We start from the raw sequence: 17919 nt of genomic DNA on the forward strand, positions 1-17919 counted from the left end.
TGAGTGGAGCCTCAGCGTTAAATTACTATTTAGAGCTAGTATCAGGTAAAAGACCTTCGGGGATATATAAATGGAAGACAGAGAAGTCTTCTCACCCTGACACCAGACCAGGTTATTTTGAATGAGATATCTCTGATCTATGATCAGTTCTCTCTCTCTCTCTCCCCCCCTCTCCACCCCCTTCATGAAGGTAGGGGGGCAGCCTCCTTGCACAGTGGTTTAATCTGGTTTATCTCTTTTCTTAGCCCAGAATTTTCTATAGGGCTTTTACTAAGGTCACAGCAAGAGAGCCAGCAGGCAAACAAACCCAAACATTTGAATGGCCTAGTGAGCAAGTCTCGAACAACTGACTGGGTCTATTTCCTTATCCATAAGATGAGAGGTTTGCTTTGTGTGCTCTCTGAAGTCCCACCCAGCTCTTAACATTTTATGGTTCTGGGTTCTGAATCAAAAGCAGATCTCCACTTCCTGAATGCTCTATCCTTGGACCAGAACTTTGTCTCCATCCCTCTTCTCTGTTTACACCTGGCTTCCAAATTCCTTTCTCCTGGGCTCCCATTCTTCCTTAATTCCCTTAGATTCTACTAGCTTTTTAGCTCCTTTGAACCCTCTTTATTTTCTTATGTTTTTCTGCAGAGACCCCAGGTTATACCCTGGGTCTCCAGTTCTCCATCTCCATGTCTGTCTATTCCTATTTACATCCTGGCTCCTAACTGAAGCTATCCCCTTGGGCTCCTCCAAGGGCCCCTTGAGATCCCCTATCATTTGTCCCTCTCATAGAACACACCTTTCTCCAAAGTCAAAGGATCAGGTATTCAGTGGCTCAGGTGACAAACCTGCTGTCAGGTTACAGATATTGTTTCCTGAAAGACCACACTACAGTGTCAGTGGAGACTCAGGCTGCCTATAGTGCCCTGCCCTTACCTAGCTATCCCACACAAGGTGAGAATAACCAGAATTCACCTCTAGTACCAGTGCTCACCTGGAAACATGGCTCTGAGCCCCTGGCCCCTGCTGCTGCTGCTGCTGCTGCTTCTGTCTTATACAGGTGAGAGAAACCGTGAGCAGTGCTGGAGATGAAGGGGAAGGTTGCTGGAAGGAGACTTAAGAATGTGGAGATTAACTGGTTAGGTAAAAGATAAAGGGGCAAAGAAAGGGCGCAGGGACTGGAACTAAAGGAGAGAATGCGAGTTATGAAAGCAGGCCAAGGCAATGTAGGCTGATGAAAGGGACCCAGCTCCCCATCCCCTTCACCTCATCTTTAGATCCAGGCTAGGACTGGGTTCCCGGGCAGGGCAGGGTTTGGGTTCTAGGCTCTTCCTCTGTAGTGACCTCCAGTTTCTCTTCTTACAGTGACTCTGGCCCCTATTGGGCCTCAGTCCCTGGACCCTGGTCTCTCCCTCCTGAAGTCGTTGCTCTCCACTCTGGACCTGGCTTCCCGGGGGTCCCTCAGCCACTCACAGTTCTCTTCATTCTTGGCCAACATTTCTTCTTCTTTTGAACCTGGGAGAATGGGGGAGGGACCGGTGGGAGAGCCACCACCTCCCCAGCCCCCTGCCCTCCGGCTCCATGATTTCTTAGTGACACTGAGAGGCAGCCCCGACTGGGAGCCAATGTTAGGGCTGCTAGGGGATGTGCTGGCACTACTGGGACAGGAGCAGACCCCCCGGGAATTCTTGGGGCACCAGGCAGGTGTGCTGGGTGGACTTGCAGAGGTACTGCTGGGAGCCTTAGTTCCTGGGGGACCCCCTATGCCTACCCGGCCCCCATGCACCCGTGATGGGCCCTCTGACTGCATCCTGGCGGCTGACTGGCTGCCTTCTCTGCTGCTGTTGTTAGAGGGCACACGCTGGCAGACCCTGGTGCAGGTGCAGCCCAGCGTGGAACCCACAAACGCCACAGGACTTGACGGGAGGGAGCCAGCTCCCCACTTCTTACAGGGTCTATTGGGGTTGCTCATCCCAATGGGGGAGCTGGGCTCTGAGGAGGCTCTTTGGGGAGGTCTGCTGCGCACAGTGGGGGCCCCCCTCTATGCTGCCTTCCAGGAGGGCCTGCTCCGTGTCACTGACTCCCTGCAGGATGAGGTCTTTTCCATTCTGGGGCAACCAGAGCCTGATGCCAATGGGAAGTGCCAGGGAGGTGAGTGCTTCTGGGGCCGGGGCTGGGCTACGGCAGGGCAAGAAGGGGTGACATTGGGGTAGATCTTCTTTTTTACTGTTTCCCTCCTAGGCAACCTACGGCAGCTGCTATTATGGTAAGTAACAGGAGGGGAGTCCTGGGGGCTGGGCTGGGGAAGTTGTCAGTTTCCAGAGTGGGAGAGGACTCTGACAACTTAGTGGTTTTGGTGGTTTTAGAGTGTGACTGTTTGGGTTGGTGTTCCAGCTCTACTTCTCTCTAGCCATGTGATCTTGGGTAGGCCACATACTCATTCTGTGCCTCAGTTTCCCCAGTGGTAAAATATGGGTAATATTAGCTACTGCAGAGTTGTTGTAAGAGCTTAAGTAAATTGATACTGTATGTGTAAATCACATAGACCAGTTCCTGGCACATAGTGCTTAATAAATGTTAGCTAATAAAGATGGAATGTTGGGGGCGGAGGAGAAGACCAGATTTCTCCACCCCTTACTATTTCTGTACAACAGTGCCAGAGCACAACTGGACATGTTCAGTTGTTGGACAGATTTACTGATATGAGGCCAACCAAGGGTTATGTTTAAACTACCTAAACACATATAAAAAAGAGGAAGAAGGGGCCAGGTAAACAAAGGGATTCCAACTGGGCTTCTTCTAGGTGATTTTGTGCCTCAGCAGGCAGATCTCTCTTCTCCCCCCCACCCCTGCCCCCATCCCAGCATTTACAACAGTAACACCTGCACTCCCAGGAACCTCTCGCTTTGGCAAAGCCTATGCTTGCCACCACCCCCTGGAGGGCTCTGGGCCAGGGTCAGACTCTTCAACTGGAGGAAATGTGAACTGACCAGATCCTGCCTGTTCCTCCCTTGCACCCAGGGGCGTCCGGCACAACCTTTCCTGGGATGTCCAGGCACTGGGCTTTCTGTCTGGATCACCACCCCCGCCCCCTGCTCTCCTTCAGTGCCTGAGCACGGGTGTGCCTCTGCCCAGGACTTCCCAGCCCTCAGCCCACATCAGCCCTCGCCAACGCCGAGCCATCTCTGTGGAGGCCCTCTGCGAGAACCACTCAGGCCCAGGACCACCCTACAGCATCTCCAACTTCTCCATCCACTTGCTCTGCCAGCTCACCAGGCCTGCCACTCCGCAGCCCCCTCCCAGCATCACTGCCATCTGCCAGACAGCTGTGTGGTATGCAGTCTCATGGGCACCAGGTGCCCAAGGCTGGCTACAGGCCTGCCACGACCAGTTTCCTGATCAGTTCCTAGAAGCAATTTGTACCAACCTCTCCTTTTCAGCCCTGTCTGGCCCCAACCGCCGCCTGATAAAGCCACTCTGTGCTGGTCTGCTCCCACCCCCTACCAGCTGCCCTGAAGGCCTGCCCCCTGTTCCCCTCACCCCAGATATCTTCTGGGGCTGCTTCTTGGAGAATGAGACTCTATGGGCAGAGCGGCTGTGTAGGAAGGCAAGTCTGCAGGCTGTACCCCCCAGCAATCAGGCTTGGGTTCGGCATGTATGCCAGGGCCCTACCCCAGATATCACTGCCTTCCCACCCTGCCACATTGGACCCTGCGGGGAACGCTGCCCAGATGGGGGCAGTTTCCTGATGATGGTATGTGTCAATGACACCATGTATGAGGCCCTGTTGCCCTACTGGCCCTGGCTGGCAGGCCAGTGCCGAATAAGTCGTGGGGGCAATGACACTTGCTTCCTAGACGGGCTACTGGGCCCTCTTCTGCCCTCCCTGCCACCACTGGGACCATCCCCACTCTGCCTGGCCCCAGGCCCCTTCCTGCTTGGCATGCTCTCCCAGTTGCCACGCTGTCAGTCCTCTGTGCCGGCCCTTGCCCACCCTACACGCCTACATTATCTCCTGCGCCTGCTGGCCTTCCTCCTGGGTCCAGGGGCCGGAGGGACTGAAGCTCAGGGGATGCTGGGTCAGGCCCTGCTGCTCTCCAGTCTCCCAGACAACTGTTCCTTCTGGGATGCCTTCCGCCCAGAGGGCCGGCGCAGTGTGCTGCGGACAGTTGGGGAATACCTGGAGCAGGAGGAACTGCCAACTTCACCAGACTTTGAACTCACTGATAACCCCAGCTCTGGAATGAGCAAGATGGAGCTCCTGGCCTGCTTCAGTGTGAGTGATCTGCCAAGGTGAAAGTTCTCGGAAGAGAAGGAAGGGCCTCCCTGGGAATTCTCTCATAATGAAAGGCAGTAGTATAGTGTAGTGGTTTAAGCATACAGCTCTGGGTCAGACAGCACTGCATTTATCTCTTTGTTTTGTGATCAACCTTGTACAAGCTAATTAACCTCTCTGAACAACTTTTTTCTCATCTGTAAATGGGAGAGAATAATGGTGCTACTCTTTTAGGGTGACTATAAGGATGACATGAGATAATATATGCTGTGGGATTAGCACAGTGCATGAGATAGAAACGTAATAAATGTTATCTTGTTTTCTTTCTGATTCTTTAACTCTCCCCCTTTCTGCTTCAGAAAGGAAAGGGATCTAGTTAGAAGGCTCTAATTCTGTCCCTAGACAGCGAGAATTGAAAGCTGGTAAAAATAGGAAAATAAGGCAGAAAAGAGAAAAATTCAGGAAGACTGAATCAGAAGTCTTGGATTCTAAGTTCAACTATGCCACAAATCAGTATGGCCGTGAGCAAGTAATTTAATTTAGTTTTCTGGGCTTCAGTGTCTCCTTATAGAATGAAGGGGCCAGAATATGTAAATGCCATACTTCATTGAGTGCTTGCAATGTGTAAGACACTTTGCTGGGCTCTATAGGGTATATAAAGATTTCTTACTCCATGTTAGGGCCCATCTTTCTCAAGCCCTGGGATCAATGAAGTGGGATTAGATAGGCTCATAGTAATTTGGCTCAGATCTATGAGTATTTATTGAGCCAACATGGACCTGGCTTGGAAGAGGATATAGGTATAGGAGATATTAGAGACAGGGTCTCTGACCTAAAAGAGTTTAACGCCTGAGGAAATACATACTAGCTTCATCCTAGCAAGTGGAGTTGGACTGCCCGAGGAAGCTTCAGGAGAGACAGAGAAAACAGCTCTCTTGGCATCTTGTCTGTCTCCCCACCAGCCTGTGCTGTGGGATCTGCTCCAGAGGGAGAAGAGTGTTTGGGCCCTGCAGATTCTAATGCAGGTAACAGTTGGAGGAATTTGGGGGAGGGGGCAGGGTGACAGCTGTGGCCTGAGGTCCCTGCCCAGGGAGGCCATACTCACCATGACTTCCTACTCCCAGGCATACCTGCACATGCCCCCGGAAAACCTCCAGCAGCTGGTGCTTTCAGCAGAGAGGGAGGCTGCTCAGGGCTTCCTGACACTCATGCACCGTTCTTGGTCCCAGCTCCAGGTGGGCATAGAGGGGGAGGGGAACAGGGTGGAGAATGAAAGCTAGGAATCAGGAGAACCTAGAACCTGGTGCACAGAAGGCTGGCCCCAGTGGAAGGAAGAACTCAAGAGAGGAGAGGAAAAACATACTGAGCATCTCCAGAGCCAGCATCCATTTCTGTGCCTTAACAGGTACCACCATCTGAGGAGCAGGCCCTTGGTCACCTGACAGCTTTGCTGCTCCAGAGGTACCCACGCCTCACCTCCCAGCTCTTCATCGACCTGTCACCGCTCATCCCCTTCCTGGCTGTTTCTGACCTGATGCGCTTCCCACCATCCCTGCTGGCCAATGACAGTGTGTAAGGACTTCACACCACTCCTCGTGGTCCTGAGAGTCAGGCCAATCCCATTCGCCTAGAGCAGCTTCTTCCACAGCATTCTTCTCTATTAAAACTAGGGAGAGTTTCCTTTCTGCTCATGACAGTGGGGCTGCAGAGAACCAGGGGACAATTTGGAACAGGGCTGAGGGTTAAGGCTTATTACTTTCCCCAGCCTGGCTGCCATCCGGGATAACAGCCCAGGAATGAGGCCTGAACAGAAAGAGGCTCTGGCAAGGAGACTGCTAGCCCCTGAGCTGTTTGGGGAAGTGCCTGCCTGGCCCCAGGAGCTGCTGTGGGCAGTGTTGCCTCTGCTTCCCCACCTTCCTCTAGAGAACTTCCTGCAGCTCAGCCCTCACCAGGTATGAGAATCATCCTCACTTGACTAGTCTATCTTCTACTAGGTGGGATGGGAGTCAGAAGCATGTCTCCTAGTGAGCCTCTTCCTGCAACTGTCCCATAGTGACCTAACTCAAGCTGATCCTCCCCATCTCAGATCCAAGCCCTGGAGGATAGCTGGCCTGCAGCAGGTCTTGGGCCAGGACATGCCCGGCATGTGCTGCGTAGCCTGGTGAACCAGAGTGTCCAGGATGGAGAGGAGCAGGTGCGCAGGTGAGTGGTTGCAGGATCAGTGATTAAGGCCAGAGTGGGAGAGATGCGGGTGCAGTTGTCATGATGGCTTAGGGTCCTAGGTAGAAAGGGGCAAGAGAGTAGGCAGGGGCGGGCTCCAGGAGAGACACCTACCTATGACACTTTCCTAGTTTTATGGCATGGCCTAGTTTAGTGGTCAGAGTACCTACTCCATGCACCCACATGATCCCTGCCTTAGTACCATCCTCAGTGACCAGATGAAGGCCAACTTTGTGCCCTCCTCAGGCTGGGGCCCCTTGCCTGTTTCCTGACCCCTGAGGAGCTGCAGAGCCTGGTACCCTTGAATGATCCAATGGGGCCGGTAGAACAGGGGCTGCTGGAATGTGCAGCCAATGGGACCCTCAGCCCACAAGGACGGGTGAGTCCCTTGGCACAGGCCCACCAGACTCTAGGATTTCCCTGGGTCTGCATGGAGGACTTGCCCAGTCATCTCAACCAAGCTTGAACACTGTGCCAGCCCTCCCCCCACCTCTGCCACCTCCATTCCTTAGGCCACTCTTATCTGTTACCACCTCTTCCTCATCCTACCCCATCTGGTCTGAGACACTCCACACATATCCTTTGACATCTTGAACCCAACCTCTTCTCTCCCATCCTTGGTTCCAAGCCCTAGCCTAGGCTCTGGGAAACCTAGATGTGGGATTAGAAAGGTTTAGGTCACCTGTCTTTTCTCTCCAGTCCCACATCTTTTTTGGTTACAGGTGGCATATGAACTTCTGGGGGTGTTGCGCTCATCTGGAGGAGCTGTGATGAGCCCCCGGGAGCTGCGGGTCTGGGCCCCTCTCTTCCCTCAGCTGGGCCTCCGCTTCCTGCAAGAGCTGTCAGAGCCCCAGCTTAGAGCCATGCTTCCTGCCCTGCAGGGAACCAGTGTCACACCTGCCCAGGTGGGCCTATCTCACTTCCTGGCATCCACCTTCCATCCCCTGGAATGCCAGTCAAGAGAATTACATCCTGGGATACCATCAGCCTCCCTGAAACCTCCTAATCCTCTGTTCCAAAGAGTATTCCCTCATTCCCCTTCCTCAGATCAAGAAACAGCCAAGAGCCAGGCTGGTACTGGGGGTGGTAGAGAGAGGGAGAGAGAGGGGGAAGTTTTGGAGGGCAGTTCCTGGGCACCTGCTTAGGACCTGGCTGTCTGGACCTGAGAACTGTTGTATCCTGTCCCATCCCACCTTAGGCTGTCCTGCTACTTGGACGGCTCCTTCCTAGGCACGAAGTAAGTAGCAGCAACTTTTCAACATCCTTGAGAGGTCTCTGTGCCCCCTTTCCTTAGCTCCCACATCTGCCCCTTTGTCCCTCTCAGCCCCCCTCATACCTGCTGCCTGGCTGGGCTGTGATTGTTGTCTTCCCCACCACCCTGCCCTTCTTCTTCAGGGCTCTTGTCTCTCTTGCTTCCCAGCTGTCGTTGGAGGAACTCTGCTCCTTGCATCCTCTGCTCCCAGGCCTCAGCTCCCAGACACTGCAGGCCATCCCCAGGAGAGTTCTGCTCGGGGCCTGTTCCTGCCTGGCCCCTGAACTGTCACGCCTCTCAGCCTGCCAGACGGCAGCACTGCTGCAGACCTTCCGGGTATGAGAGTAGGGGTGGGGGGAGGGGGGCATGTGCAGTGAGACAATCAGGGCTGTGGGCTCTGGCTAGGAGGAGGGTATCTTCGCTCTGGCCTGGGAAGGCCTCCCATACCTCCCCCCACACCCAGTAACACACACACATACTTCTCATTCAGGTGAAAGATGGAGTTAAAAATACGGGTGCTACAGGTGCTGGGGCAGCTGTGTGTATCCCTGGTCAGGTATGTGTGGGATCCCCCGACTAAGCTCCTCTCCATGTCCCAGGGCAGTTGCATATGGTTGGTGCTGCCCCAGGCAGCGGACCTGGGAATTCAGGTCAGCTCTGTGCCCACCAAGACATTAGCAGCTCTCCCCAGTTCCAGATTCAGGACAGCATGACCCACACTGTTGTAAAATATCAAAGTCAGAAGGGTCTGAGAAACCTTCCAGGCCAACCATCCCACTCACAGATAAATAGACCAAAGCTCAGAGAGGCTAAGGCACTTTAGTTCATCAGGTGCCTAAATAGCAGCAACACTTGACCACAATTGCCTTCAATGGGAGGACTGTCAGGTGTGCATTGCTGCAGTGGCACATGCTATTCCACTCTGATCCTAGCTTTGGTCCCTTCCTGTCCCCATGGCTCCCTTCTTCTCTGAGGGCCGTGTGCAGACCCTCTCATCTACCACTACGTTGCTATACCCATCCCCACCAGCAGCCCATCCCCACCACTTGGCCAGACTGCCTGCTTCCCCTGCTCCCACTAAAGCTACTGCAACTGGACTCTCCGGCTCTTCTGGCTGACCGAAGGCGCTACCGGGAGCTTCCTTGGTCTGAACAGCAGGTAATTCTCCCCACTGACCCCAAAACTACTTCCCTTGCTCCATCCATTCCACCCCCTTTACCCATCTCTCAGCCCTAGATCTAGCATCTTATTCGTAGTGTCCTGTATAATGTGACTTGCTTTGCTCTTTCTCCCCCCTCCCTATTTCTCCATGTCTTTCTCTCTCTGCTTCTTTCTCCATCTGTCTCTTTATGCCTGTCTCTGTCTGTCTCTTTCTCTCTCTCTGAGAGAGGAGCAGACATTTGGGAGAGTGAGAGATGGGTGGGGTCCGTTGGGTCAGAGGCAGAACTGGGTGCAAGGCATCTTAGGTCCTTGGGCAACATGTCTGCTGGGAAGCGGTTCCTCTTTCTTTCTCTCGTAGGCACAGTTTCTCTGGAAGAAGATGCAAGTGCCCACCAACCTGACCCTCAGGAATCTGCAGTGAGTAACTTGTGTTGAGCAGTGAGTTAATTCAACTAGCATTTTTAAAGGCTTACCATGATTCAGGCACCATGCGATATGCACTGGTGGTTAGGGGGATGAATGATGCATGGTCCCAACCTGCGGACATTCTCCTGGGTCCTCCTCTCCTTACTCCCTGCCCTTCCACAGTGCCACACCTGTCCCAGCTAGATCTAAGGGACTCGGGAGACGCAGGTTCAGGTCCCAGGCTTGTCACCTATTTGTGATTTTGAGAAAGTCACTTAAACTCTATAAACTTCAGTTTTGTCTTCTGTAGGATGGGAATTAAAATGGTACCTAATTCATAGGTAGTTGTGAAGATTAAGTGAGATAAGGCATATGAAGTACCTAACACAGTGCTTGGCCCAGCATAAGCTTCCAGTAGACATGTGCTATTAGTGGTTTAATCCAAAGTGACTTCAGAGCCACTGGCCAAGCAGGAATAAACAGGAATAAATAAATATTACTTATCTACACCCACAGTAAAAGAACCATGGGCTTCAGAATCTGAGGACATTAGCTCTAGTCTCAGTTTACCACGTTTCTAGTAGAATGATGTTGGGAACATCATTTGACCTCTGTAAATCTTTATTTTCTTCTCTGATAAATAGCGATAATGTTGTGGGGAGCTAATGAGACTACCTATGGAGAAACATTTCTCAAACTCTAAATTACCATAAACAAGCATCTGTACTTGTGTTGAGAGTGTTGATACTAAGGAGCAGACAGGCTGCAGCATGTGTTGAATGAACATCTACCCACTCACACACCCACAGGGCTCTGGGAACCCTGGCAGGGGGCATGTCCTGTGAGTTTCTGCAGCAGATCAACTCGATGTCAGACTTCCTTGAAGTGGTACACATGATCTATCAACTGCCCACTGGAGTTCGGGGGAGCCTGGTGAGAGAGGTGTTTGGGCATTAAGTAGGACCAGGGAGGCAGGCACCCTGGGTATACAACCCTGCTCCCATGCTCAGCCCTGTCCTGCCCTGCTTCCCCACCCTTTTCCACAGCGGGCCTGTATCTGGGCAGAGCTACAGCGGAGGATGGCAATGCCAGAGCCAGAGCTGGCCACCCTGGGGCCAGAACTGAGTGGGCTAGACACCAAGCTACTCCTGGACTTGCCGTAAGTGCTACAAATGGAGATCCTGGGTCCTTAGAAACTGAACACAAAGTAGAAACTCTGCCCTTAGAAAATGCCCTAGAGGTGGTAATTTTTCTTTTTGATGGTTTCTTGGTATCAAGTATTGCCAGAAGCTGAGGATTCTATTGAAAGTTGCCAGTGTAACAACTGGTTCCCAGGACAGGGCCCCAGCATGCGACAGCTGAGGGTGGCAGCCCTGTGATGTGGCCTGCTAAGCAATCTGAAAATAATCTAGGCCACATTAATAGAGATAAGAGTATCTGAAATGAGGGAAGCAATGGTCCAATTCTGCCCCAGAGGATTGTAGTGCACTTAGGGCACTGTGTTCTCACTGAGTTCAAAGGGGTAGATAGAGAAAATCTATGAATACTCCAAGGGCTATCAAGTAAAAAACAAATGGCATATTTCTAAATGGTCTCATTGGATATGGCTAGGTCCAATGAATGAAAATCAGATTTTTGCACAATATAAAGAAAATTGAGGTAGTGAGTTTCCAGTTATTGGAGCTATTCAAGTCTAGTCTGGATGGCCCAATGTAATGAATATTGTAGAGCAGATTCAAGTATGGTTCAGGTGAGAAAGAAAATGAACCTAAGTTTCCTCCCAACCCAGAGATTCTTACCCCATTGCCATCAGAACTGTAAGTCAGAGAAGAAAGTCTGGTGTTAGTCTTCTTGGGGATGAAGCGGTGGTAAGATCAGTCCATCTCATCATTTTTATGGGCTTTTCCTCAGATTTTGCCTCTTGTATTACTTGGTGGCTCAGTTCCAGAACTGGCAAACCTAGATAGAATACAGGATGTCACTTATGATTTCTGGGCAAAAGTTTTTATTTTTTTAATGCCATTCAAATCTGTTTAGACATGTTGGTTCTTTGAGATAATTTAGAATCCCAAGGGCCTGGATGAGGTGAATGATCCTGGACCATGAATCGGAGGATCCAATTTCCTCATTTGGGAAAGAGGATATGAAAAATACCTATTTTACCCCCAGGTTTTGTCATAAGAATCAAATGAGATAACACCTCAGAGAACCTTGTAAATTGTATAGCACTATACAAATGAGAGGGGGCCATCTCACAACAAGTAGAGGAAAGGTAGCACTGCAAAACAGGAATTGGGACTTGGACCCCACCAATTGATCTCTGTGAGCCTCATTTTTAAAAATCTATAAAATAAAGAGCAATTTTAAATGGTACTTAATATTCTTGGCTTTTGATTCAATTTAACAAGGTAGGATTGTTTGTCATTTCTTTTCAGGAAGATTAGAAATATAACCATTCCTTTGGTTCTCTCCCTTCAAGCACTATCATGAGACTTGGATCTGGGGCTGTTTAGTATCAGTTCCTGTCAGGAATACAGGGTTTGATCTGGTGTTACCTCTTGCCTGGGAAATGTGGCATTCTATGGTCACTTCTCAACTTGGCTCAGTTCCAAGTGCCCCTGTTGTGAACTTGCTATAGGATCCGGTTGATGGACAGACTGTCCAATGAATCCATTATGTTGGTGGTGGAGCTGGTACGAGCTGCTCCAGAACAACTGCTGGCACTGACTCCACTCCACCGGGCAGCCCTGGCAGAGAGGGCACTACAAAACTTGGTAAGAGTCCACTCTATCAGACTCAGAGCGGCTGCTGGGGCAATTCTTACCACTCAGACAATGCCGTCTGTCTTCTAGACCCAAACTCACTCTTTCACTCCCAAACTGGTTCCAATATACAAGGCCCTAGAGTCCAGGAGTGTCCAACCTTTTGGCATCTCTGTGCCACACTGGAGGAAGAAGAGTTGTCTTGGGCCACCCATTAAAAATATTGTGACACAAAGGAGTGTCATAATGTTTTAAGTAAATTTATGATTTTGTGTTGGGCTGCATTCATAGCCATCCTGGGCTGTGTGTAGCCTGTGGGCCACAGGTTGGACACCCCTGCCTAGGCCGTAAATCAGCAGTTTTCAACCTGTGTGTCATGGCACACTGCTGTGCTACAAGAGGTACACTGGTGTGCTGCAAAAATTTTTAAAACATGCTATACCTGACTATTTAATCAGAGGCACTGATCTCTTTTCCCTTAGATTGTCAAATTTAAAAAATGTCCGCATCCAACACACCAGTAGCCATCTGGTGTGAATGAATCAAAATTATGCCTATTTTTTGTCAGTTAAGCAAAAAATATATATTTTGGTGTGCCACAGAATTTTAGTAATTAATTTATGTGTGCCATGAGATGAAAAAGTTAAAAATCACTGCCCTTGACCTATCTCTTCATTTCATGCTTCTTGTTTACATTCCTTGGAGTCCAAGAAATCCCTTGGGTTCTCCCTTCCAGTCTTTCTGCCTGCTCCTGTCTGAGCTTATTGTTTAAGAAAGTGAACATCATAGGGTCTTGAGTTGGGAGCTGGAGGGAGGGAAGGTCAAAGTCTTGGTGTTGTGATCAAAGAGTCTGGTCCTCTGAATCAGAGGTGCATTGTCCCGAGGCCTAATGCCCCTCTTTAGGCTCCAAAGGAGACACCAGTCTCAAGGGAAGTGATGGAGACATTGGGCCCCTTGGTTGGATTCCTGGGGATAGAGAGCACACGACGGATCCCCCTACAGATCCTGCTGGCCCACCTCAATCAGCTTCAGGGCTTCTGCCTAGGAGAGCCATTTGCCACCGAGTTGGGGTACCTGCTGTCCCAGGAGCTTCTTCTTGGGTATGGACATTTGAGAACTTCAGAGTCTAACTAACCCTCCACCCAGTCTCTCAGCCATTATCATCAGTGGCAGCCCTCTCAATGTGTATGAGGTGCCTTGGAGCCCTGAGTCCTCAATCCTAGCATGTCCTCTTTTCCCCTTCCTTTTCCTTACAGTTCCCTCAGCATCCCAGGTCCTGATCTTCTTCTTATCTCCCAGGAAACCAGAGTTGTGGAGCCAAGATGAAGTAGAGCAAGCTGGACGCCTAGCGTTCACTCTGTCTACAGAGGCGATTTCCTTGATCCCCAGGGTGAGTTGAAGGAAAAGGGAGGGAATAAGAACAGAGAGGGGACTGGTGAACTGGTTCTGGGGAGCAAAAGCCAAAGAGGTTGAGAGCAGAGAATGTAAAGCCTGAATCTTGGGGAGACTGTTAAAAAAAGACAAGACTTTGGAATTACAGCTATAACAGCTGGCCCTGCCCTGCCCAGGTCTCCCCATCTCCCCTCTACCTTCTCCCACAGGAGGCGTTGGGCCCAGAGACCCTGGAGCGGCTTCTAGAGAAGCAGCAGAGCTGGGAACAGAGCAGAGCTGGACAGCTGTGTGGGGGACCACAGCTTGCGCCCAAGAAAGCAGCTCTGGTAGCTGGGGTTGTACGGTCCGCTGCAGACTATCTCCCAGGTGAAACTACCCAAATACTCATAACTCTAGCAGGGTGAACAGGATAGTGTATGCAACAATGCAATAATAAGTCGAGGCTCTAGGTGTGCTGTCCTTTGAACAGATTTGCACACCTTCTGCTCTCTGGACTTAAGCTTCCTAATATATAAAGCTCAGGGATTAAAAGGATGATTTTCAAGATCTCTTCTAGTTCTAGGACTTTATAGTTCTGGGAATTTATAACTGATTACATTATCAGTCCAGGACTTCCCTTTTCCTGCTCTCTTTTCCCTGTTTATTAACAGCTGACTCAGCTCTAGGCTTGGCTAAGTATGGAGCTCTCTGTGGGGAAGAAGACTAGGATGCTGAAAGGAGACACCATGAGGCTAAGGACCTGGGTTCTAATCTAGATCTGCCATTAAATCCCTAGGCAACCCCCTTAGTCTTCCATCTATACAATGTGGGGATTGTTCTCTCCAGTCAATTGTTTAATATCCTGCGTATCTTATAAATTTCTCACTATAGTAATCCCTTGACCCATACTGCCCATTTTGACCAATCCTCCAAAGGTCGGAGGGGTCATTCCATCTATAGTTCTCTAAAGTATAGGATACTCTAATACTGCACTGACCCTGGCCCTGCCTTCCCCCTTCAGAACCTGTGCCAAATTGTGCAGATATACGGGGGACATTTCCAGCAGCCTGGTCTGCAACTCAGATTGCACAGATGGAGCTCTCAGACTTTGAGGACTGCCTGGCACTGTTTGCAGGAGACCCAGGACTTGGGCCTGAGGAACTACGGGCAGCGATGGGGAAGGCAAAACAGGTTAGGAATGAGAGGCCAGTTGGGGTCGGAGGTGGTACAACATGAGAAAATTGATGGGATGCAGTGTGGGAGACAGGTATATGAATAGCTAGGTGAGAGGTGGGGGAAGTGGAGATCAAAGAATTAGAGGGTTTGGTACATATATACAATGGAATATTACTTGGCCATAAAAGAGAGTGAAATATTGCCATTTTTGACATTGATGGACTGAAAGGGTATTATGCTAAGTGAAATAAGTCAGACAGAGAAAGACAAATCCCATATGATTTCACTTACTGTGGTATCTAAAAAGAAAAATAAATGACCAAACAAAACATAAACAAAGTCATAAATACAGAGAGCAAATTGATGAACCCCACATGGGAGGCACTGGGTGAAAAAGATGAAGGGATTAAGAAGTATAAATTGCTAGTTATAAAAATAGTCATGGGGATACAAATACAGCATAGGGAATACAGTCAGTAATTTAGTATTAACTATGTATGGTACCAGATGGACAGCAGACTTATCTGGGTGATCACTTTGTAAATTATGTAAATGTCTAATTACTATGTTGTACATAGGAAGCTAATATAATATTGTATGTCATCTGCAGTTGAAAAAAAATTATTTAAAGTTTTTTTTTATTTATTGATTTGTGGGGGGAAGGGAGAGAGATGGAGAAACATTGACTTCTTTTTTCACTTAATTATGCATTCATTGGTTGCTTCTATGTGCCCTGGTGTACAGGGATGATGCTCAAAACTGAGCTATCCAACTGGGCGTTAAAGCTTTGCCCCTCCCCCAAAACAACAAAAGGTTTGACTCCCGAGTAAGAGCCGAAGTCAGAGGGGACGAATACTGAGGAACGAAAGCTAGTGCAATCAGTAAAGGACCTAGAGCAGTGATTACCAAATTTCAGTGTGCATCAAAAATCATCTGGGAAGCAGGTTTTTGAAATGCTGATGCCAGGATCCCATGCTGGACTCACTGACAAGGACTCTCTGAGATGATAGGGTCTGGGCATCTGCATTTTAACAGGATTGCTGGTGAGTCTGGGGCACATAATAGTTTAGAATTCATGGAATAGAGTCTGCTATTTTTTCCTACTGAGACTCTAGAATCTTCCAATTGCTGTTTAGTCAGAGGCACCCTTTCATTTATAGTTGAGGGTTATTCTAACCCTTTCATTTTATAGTTGAGGAAACTAAGACGCAGAGAAGGCATGTGCTTTGCCTAAAGTTATACAGCAAAGGTTGGAGGCAAGGCTAAGACCTAGCATTCTGACTCCTAGTCCAGTGCTTTTCCATTCACATTATTCCTTTCTTTCTCCATAGCTGTGGGGTCCTCCACGGGGATTTCGTCCCGAGCAGATCCTGCAGCTAGGTCGGCTATTAATAGGCCTAGGAGAGCGGGAACTACAGGAGCTAATCCTGGTGGACTGGGGAGTGCTGAGCACCTTGGGGCAGATAGATGGCTGGAGTTCTGTTCAGGTAACAGCTGACCCCCTCCCTACCATCTTCCAAACATCCATCCCACAAAGTCCTCCAGGTCATGTAAAGTCCAAGACTTCTTTTTTCTGTGACTCTGAATGGCCTTTCTTTCTATGTTTTTCTTAATACCTCATACTAGTAGCCTTAGAAACTCTGCGATTTATTCACTCTGAGGTCCTGGACACATAATACTCCCTCCTGCCCTTTTTCTCTCTTTTTCTGCCCTTCTGTTTTTGGATCCTCCACCTTCCCCATGATTATTGGATCTTCAGGTCCCAATAGTAAAATAATTTGGTAGCACCTGTCACTTTCCTAATCATTTCCCCACCCATTAATTCCCCATGATTTCTGTCCTTATCCTGTTCCCTCCACCTCTACCCCAGCTCCGAGTTGTGGTCTCCAGTTTCCTGCGGCAGAGTGGCCGGCACATGAGCCACTTGGACTTCCTTCACCTGACGGCACTGGGTTACACGCTTTGTGGACTGCGGCCAGAGGAGCTACAGCATATCAACAGTTGGGAATTTAGGTCACCCGTGGAGGGAGGGATGTGGGTGGTGCTGCTGAGGTAAAGGTGGGCTCACTTGGGAGGGAAGGATCATGAAGAAGTAGTCCCATGGAGGAAGGGACCTCACCTGAAGCCATCTCTAACCCCATGGTCTGTCATGACCATAGACCCAATCACCATGGCTGAATCCTTCTCCCTTCTCCTCACTCTTCTACAGTCAAGCAGCTCTCTTCCTGGGCAACTTGCACCTCCAGTGCTCGGAGGACCAGCTGGAGGTTCTGGCCCAACTCCTTGTGCTGCCTGGTGGTTTTGGCCCAGTCAGTAACTGGGGGCCTGAGATCTTCACTGAAATTGGTACAATAGCAGGTATGGAGGCCGGGCCACTGCTGGTGCTAGTTGTCAGGTGTTGATTTCCATACCATGGGTGAACTGGGTGGAAGACTGTTCTGGAATTCTCAGTGGGAGTTTGGGAGGGTATTTAAGTAAGAAGTTGATGTGTTGGGGGAGGTCTGTGGGAAGGTACTTTGAAAGTAGTTGGAGGAGGCCTATTGGTTGAAAGAGAAGGGAAGAGGGCCGTCTAAGACAACCTTTGGATGCCCATCCTGCTTGCTTCAACAGCTGGGATCCCAGACATGGCTCTTTCAGCACTACTGCGGGAACAGATCCAGGGCCTAACCCCTCTTGCCATTTCTGTCATTCCTCCTCCTAAATTTGCTGTAAGTATTGACTCGGGTCTGGGGTGACAAGAGAACCAGAACCCAACAGAGGCTACAATGGATATACCAATTACTGCCCCCACTCCCAGGTGGTGTTCAGTCCCACCCAGCTATCTAGTCTTACCAGCGTTCAGGCAGTGGCTGTCACTCCTGAGCAAATGGCCCTTCTGAGTCCTGAGCAGCGACGAGCAGTTGCATGGGCCCAACATGAGGGGATGGAGATTCCAGAACAGCTAGGTGAGTTCCCTACTGAACAGCCTGACTCTCCATCTCCTGACCCAGAATCTGACCCCTAGCTTGGTGCTATATGACTCTTAGAACCACCCCAGGGAGATTCCTGTAGTGACGGGGTATACAGGCAGATAGTTTCCAAGTATCAATGGCTCCTGGGGAGCATAGTTGTGACATTTCTTCCATTCTCTGTCTCATTATAGGTCGAAGCACAGCCTTGGGCCTCCAGGACTGGTCACAACCCTCCTGGGTCCTGGCATTAGCCATCTCCTTCCTTGGCAACCTGCTATGAACCTGCCTCAACAGTTAAAGAAAGAAATCTTAAGTCATAGCGAATAAAGTGCAACTAGAAGTATATTCTAATTGTTT

The 17919-nt window shown here is 49.9% G+C and overlaps 1 protein-coding gene across 1 annotated transcript; it reads left to right on the forward strand.

Annotated features, from left to right (window-relative positions):
• Positions 1–990: 990 nt before the first annotated feature.
• STRC (stereocilin) lies at positions 991–17842 on the forward strand. The gene is made up of 29 exons (XM_054565079.1): positions 991–1048; positions 1354–2139; positions 2230–2254; positions 3010–4264; positions 5227–5289; positions 5389–5499; positions 5670–5836; positions 6030–6216; positions 6351–6466; positions 6731–6863; positions 7207–7389; positions 7683–7721; positions 7905–8072; positions 8227–8292; positions 8769–8894; positions 9256–9314; positions 10112–10235; positions 10349–10461; positions 11941–12076; positions 12968–13164; positions 13364–13454; positions 13666–13822; positions 14457–14626; positions 15943–16098; positions 16482–16624; positions 16821–16969; positions 17222–17319; positions 17409–17556; positions 17754–17842. Exons 1-29 carry the CDS (start codon positions 991–993, stop codon positions 17840–17842), a joined length of 5313 nt encoding a protein of 1770 aa, XP_054421054.1.
• The last annotated feature ends 77 nt before the right edge of the window (positions 17843–17919 follow it).

Source organism: Pteronotus mesoamericanus, unplaced genomic scaffold (genome assembly GCF_021234165.1).
Source record: "Pteronotus mesoamericanus isolate MK-2021 breed Mesoamerican mustached bat unplaced genomic scaffold, CSHL_Meso_final contig_164, whole genome shotgun sequence".
In the NCBI taxonomy this organism is placed as follows: Eukaryota; Metazoa; Chordata; class Mammalia; order Chiroptera; family Mormoopidae; genus Pteronotus; species Pteronotus mesoamericanus.